At 37.2% G+C, this 9,431-nt stretch overlaps 1 protein-coding gene across 1 annotated transcript; it reads right to left on the reverse strand.

Annotated features, from left to right (window-relative positions):
- Positions 1 to 2,226: 2,226 nt before the first annotated feature.
- On the reverse strand, positions 2,227 to 7,552 carry LOC112735036 (T-complex protein 1 subunit alpha). The gene is made up of 16 exons (XM_025784609.2): positions 7,114 to 7,552; positions 6,948 to 7,037; positions 6,778 to 6,864; positions 6,619 to 6,678; positions 6,453 to 6,503; positions 6,214 to 6,309; positions 6,023 to 6,088; positions 5,601 to 5,818; positions 5,038 to 5,134; positions 4,500 to 4,586; positions 4,126 to 4,260; positions 3,776 to 3,880; positions 3,300 to 3,428; positions 3,071 to 3,174; positions 2,828 to 2,918; positions 2,227 to 2,723 (listed from the first exon to the last, which is right to left on the reverse strand). Exons 1-16 carry the CDS (start codon positions 7,249 to 7,251, stop codon positions 2,637 to 2,639), a joined length of 1,641 nt encoding a protein of 546 aa, XP_025640394.1. The 5' UTR covers positions 7,252 to 7,552; the 3' UTR covers positions 2,227 to 2,636.
- Between the last annotated feature and the right edge of the window lie 1,879 nt (positions 7,553 to 9,431).

The raw sequence follows: 9,431 nt of genomic DNA on the forward strand, positions 1-9,431 counted from the left end.
TAATCTTTCAATTTTAAGTTTGTGCTCATTTGAAGTTTTTATCGATGAAGCAAAGCAAATTCTCATATAAGAACTAAATTGGTTTTGGTAGTGAATTTTTTTTTAATTTTTGATTTTTGTAAAAATCCGCGGAGACCCGGAACTCCGGCGGTCGGCGGATACGGGGCGTTACGGTGATGGGGCGGGGACGGGGACAGGTTATGGAGGCGAGGGGCGGGGGCATGTTCCCACCTCCATGGGAACCCGTTGCCATCCCTAGATACTATGGGCAACAACAAAAAAGCATCATAAAATATCTTCAAAAATGGTAAATTGATTCGCATAAGTCCAATCATCATCCGTAGGCACACCATGAGGTTTGTTAAGCTCATTTTTATATTTATTATCTTGTAACTCTAGCAAATCAAATGTTCAATGCTGCCTCCAACATTAAATACATCGAATTTCACCGAGTTTTGACATTCAAACAAACAAGGCTTTTATAGTTGATGCTCTTCCTCTTAATGCATGCTTTGAAGTTTTCACTTCTCATAGAAGATGACTTGACATATTTTACTGCATTGTGAATTTTTGTAATCAAGTCATCAATCTCTTTTAAGCTATTTTTCATTATCAAATTCAAGATATGGGCACAACAACGCAATGAAGGTAACCCCCTTCAAAACTATACTATTCCATACATTTAATTTCTTTTTCAAGTATAGAATTGCACCATCATTGGAAGTTGCGCTGTAAACTATTATAGTAAAAACTTGATGCAATTTTCAAGTATCCAAACTTGATTCATTCTGGAGAGTCTCTTGAGTCTTGATGAGGAGCTTTAGTCATTGAAGTCTAATCAAGAAATTGTTGATTGTGATGCAAATATTGACTATTCAGATTGCTCATATGAATCACGAGGATTATCATACATCAATAAATTGTTAACAGATGAAAACAGAACCATCTTGGTTGGAAAAACTGAATTGATTAATTCAATTTGCATTTCTTAATTATTCTCATCTTAGACTTGTTGTTCAACAATGCTTAAACACCAGAAGTTCAAAGGATAAAAAGAAAAAGAAAAATTCTAGGGAAAATCAATTCATTATTTACAAGAAAGCCAACTAACTAAACTAAATGTAAGCTCGTTGCCAATCAAGAAAGAAACTAGTTCCTTAAAGCCAAGCTAAGGGGTCATGTTCCTTTTCTAATGTCTCAGCCAACTCACAAAAGATGGTAGCAGCAAGCACGATCTCAGCACCTATGCCAAAGTCTCCAAGAACAATTAACACGCCTATGCACATTATTCCACCATAAACTGCAGCAATAACTGATCCTAAGGTTTGTTTGAAATGGAAAAGTTCAGATTGGGATATTTGATAAAGATAGGAAATAACGTTTTTTTCATAAGCAAAAAAACCATTCAAATATAAAGATTCAATAAAGGGTGAACAAAGCTAGAGCCACACAAGAATCACGAGCAAAGATGAGGCGACGACAACAGTGAGTGACGCCGCAACTGCGAAACTGGCCAACGAAGAGTAGTTTGATCACGACGATGATGATGGCAGTGATGGGTTGGTAGTGGCGGGAACAAAGGACAGAGGAATGGCATTGCTGTGTTAGAAGGCAACGACGACAGCAAGCAATGCTGAAACTGGCCGACGGAGAGTAGTTCGACGACAGCAACGTTGATGATGGCAGTGGTGGGTTGGTAGCAGCGACAGCAGGAGAAAGATGAATGGCATTGCTATGAGGAATGGCATTGCTATGTTAAAAATCGATGGTGGGTTGGTAGCAGCGACAGCAGGAGAAAGATGAATGGCATTGCTATGAGGAATGGCATTGCTATGTTAAAAATCGACGACAGTGCGCAACGCAGGAACTACTACGAAACTGGCCGATGGCAACAATAATGATAGCAGTAATGGGTTAGTAGTAGCGACAACAAAGAGAGGAATGGCGGCATTGAATAAAACCAATTTTATTTGATTTAAAACCAAACTAAACCCCAAAAACTTTTTAATAAACTGATTTTGTTAAAATCTATAATTTCATTTCAGTTTTTTATTTAAAACAATTTCAGTTCGACTACAATTCAATTTAGTTAAATTGGTTTTTTTAAACACCCCAAAAAATATATTTTCCCCTAAAAAAGTCACTTTTTCATACTCTATAAAAAAATAGGTTATAAAATTACTTCAATCTGAAGTAACATGGCCTATGTGGACTATAGCACCATACTTTGTAACACCAATTCCATATCAAGTGGCGGATATGTTGCTTCTATCAACAAATTAAATTAGCATCACGTTCCCACTTTCCCATGTTTTTAGTTCTTACATTAAAAACGTTGGATGAGCAGCCTACCAACAAAAGTTCCCAATCCACCAACACTGCAACTTCTGTTACACATAATGCCATTTTCTAACTGGTCAAAAACCATCGCAATGTTTCATTGTGGTCCCGTGCCCAGAAAATCTCAAAAATGTAAAATTAAAATTAATAAAGGAAAAAAGACCTTAAATTTAAAGAAAATAAAAGCTACTTTGAGAAAGAAATTAAAAGCCTCCCGCCAAAACCACACAACACAGGGCATTTAAAATGATGAGGCCCTCTTCAAATGCACAACCTATTCAAACTTGGATTACGGACTATTCCTCTCCATCTTGATTTTCATCCTTGATAAGCTTGATCATGTCATCAATTCGAAGGATTGTGATGGCAGCTTCAGTGGCAAACTGAGAAAAAAAAATAAAAAATAGAATCGTAATAATTTTTTGCTGAGAAAGCTATTAGGAACCCATGCCTTCAAGTTCACAAACTAATGTAACTAACTAGTTACCTGAATAATTTTGACTTTGCTCATTGCAGGCTCAATGACACCAGCCTCCAAGTTGTTTCTGATCTTTCCTTCTGCGAGATCCAAACCCATGCTGAAGATATTTTGAAACAAGAAAGAAGAGGTTATAATAAAATACAAAATAGAATACTTCAAGTGCTGGGAATATAATAAACACGAAAGCAAATAGGAATTTAATAATAACGAAGATAAGGAAAATATAGTTATCAATAACAGGTAACTTACCTTGATAAATGTTTTTTATCAGCTTTGGTTTGGGCTGTATGGTGGTAGGCACGTAATTTTGCAACCAGCTCAGTAGCATCCTTCGCAGCGTTGACAGAAAGCACCTGCACCACATTCATGTCATCAATATGTTTTTTAAGCGATTATATGATAGGACACTAGGATATATATCTATTTGAAGAGCCACATGACCTAAAACCTTAAGCTGTTAATTAAGCTTATCACTTACCTTTGGAATGATTAACAAAGATTCAGCAAACTCTGCTATGGCCAACTGCTCCCTGGATCCTAAAGTTGTGGCAAGGTATTCCAAATAAACTGATAATGCTGATTCAACAGCACCTCCACCAGCTACCACCTAAATTTTATTGATTGAAAAATTAAAATATAAAAAAAAGGGAAATAGTAACACAAAAGTATCTATCAGTGTCCACAGGGAAACAGAGAAAATTCTTTATAGTTAATTAACATGACAAAGAATAGCAATGTAAACATCAAATCCAAATCCTAAATCGTCACCATTGCAATGACTGACTATAGTTTTCAACGTATTACCTAACTGCTGGTAATAATTTTAACACAGCTGAACAAGAGTTGCAAAACTCGTAATATTTTCCCAGATGAAATACAAATCAAATCATTTCAAAACCTTCAGATTATTTGAAGATAGAAAAATAAGGTCGAAAGCAAAACACAGCAAAATACCGTATTTGATTCAAGAGTTCTCTTGACAATTGATAATGCATCATGAAGAGCTCTATCCATCTCATCAAGCATGTAGTCATTTGCACCTCGAAGAACCAAAGAAACCTATAGAATCAAATAATACAGAATGATCAATCTATGAAATTTTCAGGATTTTTCTTAACATATGGAAGGAGATCAGGCAATTTCCAGCAATGATTTCTATTTTTATCAGAAATTCTATTTTTCCTCTTTCTGCTATGTAGCAGGGTCCAACCGTCCAAGATCCTCCAAAGTCCATGTTTTAAAGTATTTCCTACTTTATATAATAAACAAAAAATTTAACTAACAATTTAAATCCATTAACTTACTGCACTTGTAGTTTTAGTTCCTTTGATCATAACAACAGCATCATCGGATATGCGCTCTTCGACAACCTCATCTGCATATCCAAGAAACGATGGTTCAAATGTTTCCTCCCCTTCCATATCAGCAAATGTCGAGACCTGTGCCAACAAATCATGGTCAAGTCAAAAGGTGGTGACAAATAAAGAGAAATACAGCTAAAAGCTAAAAACAATTATTTTTTTAACCAGGTCAAATGTAACTAAATCTTGAATAATCACACCTGGTTTAAATATACATAAAGCTAACGTCACATAATCATTTTCAGTTTTACTATCAAGTTTAGTACCTTAAGCTGCAGTTAAAATTTAAAAATAAAATTTGAATAAAACAGCCATACCAATGTAGCACCAGTTGCCTTGGCAACGTGACGCATATCCTCTTTCCGCACACGTCTTACAGCAATTGCACCAGCCTCAACAAAGTACTGAAACAATAGATTAAATAATTAGAATATTACTTAAGACAGAAAAAATTTATGATTCTTATGTCAAGAAACCAGACATAATTTAAACAGTAAACCACACAACGCATCAATTTGACTCGAGCCTTTTATTGGTGCAGGAAGCAGCAAATTAGTAGTAGATAATGAATATAGTAGATGACAAGAAAACTTTCATCAAAAATCTAGCTGCAGGCATAACATAAGTTCTTTGGTGTGATGCCTAAAAAGGAAGAACCCTAGATGTGGTGTTTTGGTAACTAAGCTATATTAATCCTACAATTGAAAGGCATTCTTTTTCCTTATCAACATGTAAAGCATAATAAAAAAAATTAATTATTTTCTGCGCATGCCTAAATGAAATAATTACAACTAATGTCTCTTGCAGAAAGTAAAAACTATTAAGAATTTCAAAGAAAAAAAGAAACCAATATACCTTGAGTGCCATGTCATCAATTCCTTTAGTAGTCAGAACAACATTGGCTCCAGCTTTCAATAGTTTTTCAATGCGTTCCTTAGTCATATCAGCCTCTCTGCAATACGAAATAAAATGACCAATTGCCAAGCCATGGAGTGAAACTTGGATATTATTTTATTTCCGAGGTGGTAACAATATTGTTTTAGACAAAGCACAAACAAATTTCCACAATAAAGGACATTGGCATTACACAATTATTTACTATTTTAAGTAATTGCAAAATTATAGAATTATTAACCATAACAATAATCAAAGGGAAAAATCTATAAAGGGAAAATTTCAGTGTACACAAAGGGAAACCCCTGGCCAATTCTTAAGACCATTTTAAAATTTAACACTTAGCAATATATGGTGAACAGCAACTGTGTTGGTATATAACACTATTTAATTTTTAACAACAAAATAAATATTCCCGCTGAAATATGAAAGGGAGTCTGGCAGGATTGTTTTTTAGAATAATATGGAAGGCATGATCATATGTCACTGACAGAAGATTTAAGCATAGATTGTACTAATATTACCTTTGACGAATTTTCTCAAGCTCTCTGGGATCAGTAACTAATACTTGAACACCCAATTGCATTTTAGTCTTCTGAAGATTAAAATCAAGACAGGCAATTTTTGCAGGGGCAACCCTAAGAGGCATTCCTTGAGCTGCACGGCCAGTATTTAGAGCATAACCATTCATCAGAAAGCTGTCTCTAGCACTTTTTCCATGAGCCTTCAATATATTGATTCCCTATAATAATGGTGAACCAAAAAAAAAAGGACACAGAATAAAATCCAGAGAAAGACCGTGATAATTAAAGCACGTAAAGGCAAGATTTAACTAATTGAAGTACACATCACAGATTCTCAACACATGCTGAAAATAGAATGTTTTAGTTTCACCTAGGAGCAAGCCATATAAACAATAAGATGAAAAGGAATTCAAAAAACCAACCTTGATTGGGTATTTAACTTCCCCCCTAGCATTGGTCATCTTTACAGCTTGCACTGCCTCTACGACCTGTGTAAATAACCAAAACCACCAGAACCATAAGCCCACATGATGAGAACTGAAACTGCTTTTTGCAATTGCGCAGTCCATATCCCCAAAATTTAACCTTTTCAAGCACTAAACTTCAAACATACCAAGTTAGCAAAGAAGTCGCTGTCACCAGCTATCAACTTTGACGACATGCTGGTCTTGGCACAGTTAATAAGGGATTCCTTTCCAAGCTTGTCAACCTAAAGTCAATAGACAAATCCGATTTAGTAACAAATAAGATATACAAGAGCTAGTAACTGCATCGCACTTATGGCAAGAGAAGCAAGCTCTGATCAATACAAAAATGCAGAATGGGAAAGCTGTATTAGTAGGCAATCGATACCTTGACGGAGAGCTTTTCTTCAACATATTTACAAGCTTCCCGCATCGCAAGCTATCCAGAGTAATCCACAAGTCGACAAGTTATTCGAATCATACTCCAGAACAACATAATTTCTAAAAGTGGCTGCAAAAACAGAAGAAAAACCTATAAAATTGAAACGACTTACTCTGTATCCGCTGATAATTGAGGTTGGGTGAATCTTATTCCTAACAAGGTCATTTGCTCTCTGCACGAGAAATCATAACTTAGATACATGATATTTATTAATAACAATGAAAAAGATAAATAAAGCATAAGAAAAAGAAAGAGTTGAAGTGCCAATTACTTTGAGGAGCTCAGCAGCGACAATGACAACGGAGGTGGTGCCGTCACCAACTTCTCTGTCTTGAAGCTCCGCGAGTTCAACCAATACCTGAAAAGCCAATCCCTCAGCATCACAATTTGACAGCAACAACAACAACTGAAAGTGGAGAGAGTGAAGAAATGGAGTGACACCTTGGCAGCAGGGTGCTCGACTTCCAACATCTTGAGAATAGTGGCGCCGTCGTTGGTGATGGTGACGTCACCAATGTCATCCACGAGCATCTGAGGGAACAAAACGAATGAATCAACCAAATCAAAGAGATCTGAAGGAGAAGAAAAGAAAGTGGAGGTGGTGGACCTTGTCGAGGCCGACGGGACCCAAGGAGGTCTTGACGATGTTGGCGACAGCCTGGCAGGCGACGACATTCTGAGTGCGGACGTCCTGGCCGGACTGCCTCTCGCCGGAGATGTCTGGTGTTTGAGCGACCAGTGCCATTTTTGTGAGAGAAAGATTCAGAGATTTAGGGTTTCAGGGACTGCAGAGTGTATAAATCAATGGATGATGGAGTCGGGAAGTGGAAAGAAGAGGAGGTCTTGGCGGGACTGTTAGGGCTTTCTGGATGCTTCACTCGCTCTTCAGGAAAGTCAGTCAGTCACACTAAAAGGGTTTTAGGGTTCACTCTCAGTTTCAAAATTTCACAAACCCCCCCCCCCCCCCCCAAAACTTTTCCTTTTTTCAATCCTCCTCCACTCCTCCGTGCTTCCTAGGTTAAATATGTAATTTTCACTTTATCTCCATTCTTTTTATGATAATTCGTTTTACAATAAACTAAAGGATTTTTTTATTTAAATTAAATATTTATACAACTTACTGAAATACATAAACTGCAAAATAATTACTTTAAATAAATAACATACCATATCTTAAATATTGTGAGACAAATATGAATATGGGCATATCCCAAGTACTAAAACTCCGGAATATGATGCGTAAAAAATCTGACGTATCTAGAATGCACCTGGGATACGTTGCAGGCAAACAACAGGTATTAAACATTCAAAATGCGTTCAAAACCTTATACGTGTCACAGCACTCGAGATAAGGTCAAAATAGGAATTAGGGCCACAGCACCCGAAATACGTATATTATAGTGTAAGTGTTTATGCACCCTAGATGGTAGATATTTTGGAGAAAAACTCTATATATAGTCTCTTATATAGACTCCCACCCTAGCCATTAGTCACAATTCATTCGTTTCTCTATTCTCTCTTCATCCTTCTACTTTGCTCGCATGGATAATAATCTCTTCTTTTTTATTGCAATTTATCCTAATTATATAGTAAAAAACGGTGATAAAGGAGTGATTTTTTAGGCTAATTCAACTGTGATGTTGCGCAATTGTCGTGTTGATACTCTACATATGCTAAAGACTGTCATACTGAGTAACATAGAGGGAATAGGTTCCAAAGAGGTTGGACGGGTTACATATAGATTTTTATCAACACTTTCGAGTAGTGGATTTACAAACAAGTTATTCTGGCTTGAAGCTGATCAGCATGTGAGGGTAATGTTCAACGTACATGTAAGGCTAATGCTACAACATGTGATGGAGTGGTATGCTACGGTTCGTGACGTAGATGGTGATGGTGGATCGTCCTCTTCGAGTCCTCAAGTAATCCCATTAGATGCAAGACTGGTCCACTTCGCCTAGCCTCGTGATAGTGTTGAAGAAGACGACAGCGAGGGCGATTCGGATTATGTTGCCAAAATCGGGTTGTCGACTGAGACAGCATCCTCTGATGAGTAAGAGCCAGAGAATCTCACCGACGGGGTGCTCGATTTCTCCTGCCTCCCCCATTGGCCATTCCACAATTGTCAGAAGTTTCAAGTCATGATCACACTTTGAATTTGGACACAATACAACTAGATGATCCTTTCAATACTGGCGAAAGGGAGGATTATAACACGGATGGTGGGTTGAAATTTCGGGTTGGCCATAGGTTCAAGAATCTTAATGTTGTTCTAATGGCGTGAAGAACTATAGTATTCGAAGGAATGTGGAGTACAAAGTTTTGGAGTCGGATAGGCTTAAATACCATTGTCTTTGAAAGCAATTCACCAATGGGTGTTCGTGGAGTCTTCGCGTGGTACTTCGTTAGCATTGTGATGAAGGTCGTCGGTATATAGTCACATGACGACGGATTTTTCAAAGTATATAAATGCAATGGTAAAGGGAATGAAGAATCTTCATGTGTTCTCAGACTAGTCATAACAGCAGAGGATGTGACAAGAAGGAAGAAGCTATGGCTAGCAGAGGAGCTGCAGCAGGTAGTGGTAGTCAGCATTAGGGTGCAGCAGCAACAACTGAAGGTATAGATGTTGATGATCTTGATGAGGATGTTACCAGGGAGCAAGAGATGTATTAGAAAGAGACTTTGGAGGCTGCAGATGCTGAAGCATCAGCTTCAGATTCACCTAATGTAAGTTTTTTGTATTCACTCTCTTCTTCCATTTATTAGCATGAAAATAAATTTATCTTGCACTAAACATTTGACTTAATGCAATTATCCTACAGAGGTGAATGTTGATGTGGTGAATTCTGTAAACCTTTCTGAAGAACCTATGGCAGTAAGACCTCCACCACTCAGGTCCTCTACTGCACATGGGCCACCTAA

This window comes from Arachis hypogaea, chromosome 20 (genome assembly GCF_003086295.3).
Source record: "Arachis hypogaea cultivar Tifrunner chromosome 20, arahy.Tifrunner.gnm2.J5K5, whole genome shotgun sequence".
In the NCBI taxonomy this organism is placed as follows: Eukaryota; Viridiplantae; Streptophyta; class Magnoliopsida; order Fabales; family Fabaceae; genus Arachis; species Arachis hypogaea.

Coding starts and splice junctions, on each gene's coding strand:
- LOC112735036 (XM_025784609.2), bottom strand. CDS start 7,251: ATGGCACTGGTCGCTCAAACACCAGACATCTCCGGCGAGAGGCAGTCC. Junction 6,865..6,947: donor TCGAGCACCCTGCTGCCAAG/GTGTCACTCCAT, acceptor TTGGCTTTTCAG/GTATTGGTTGAACTCGCGGA. Junction 5,135..5,600: donor CTTGAGAAAATTCGTCAAAG/GTAATATTAGTA, acceptor TTCGTATTGCAG/AGAGGCTGATATGACTAAGG.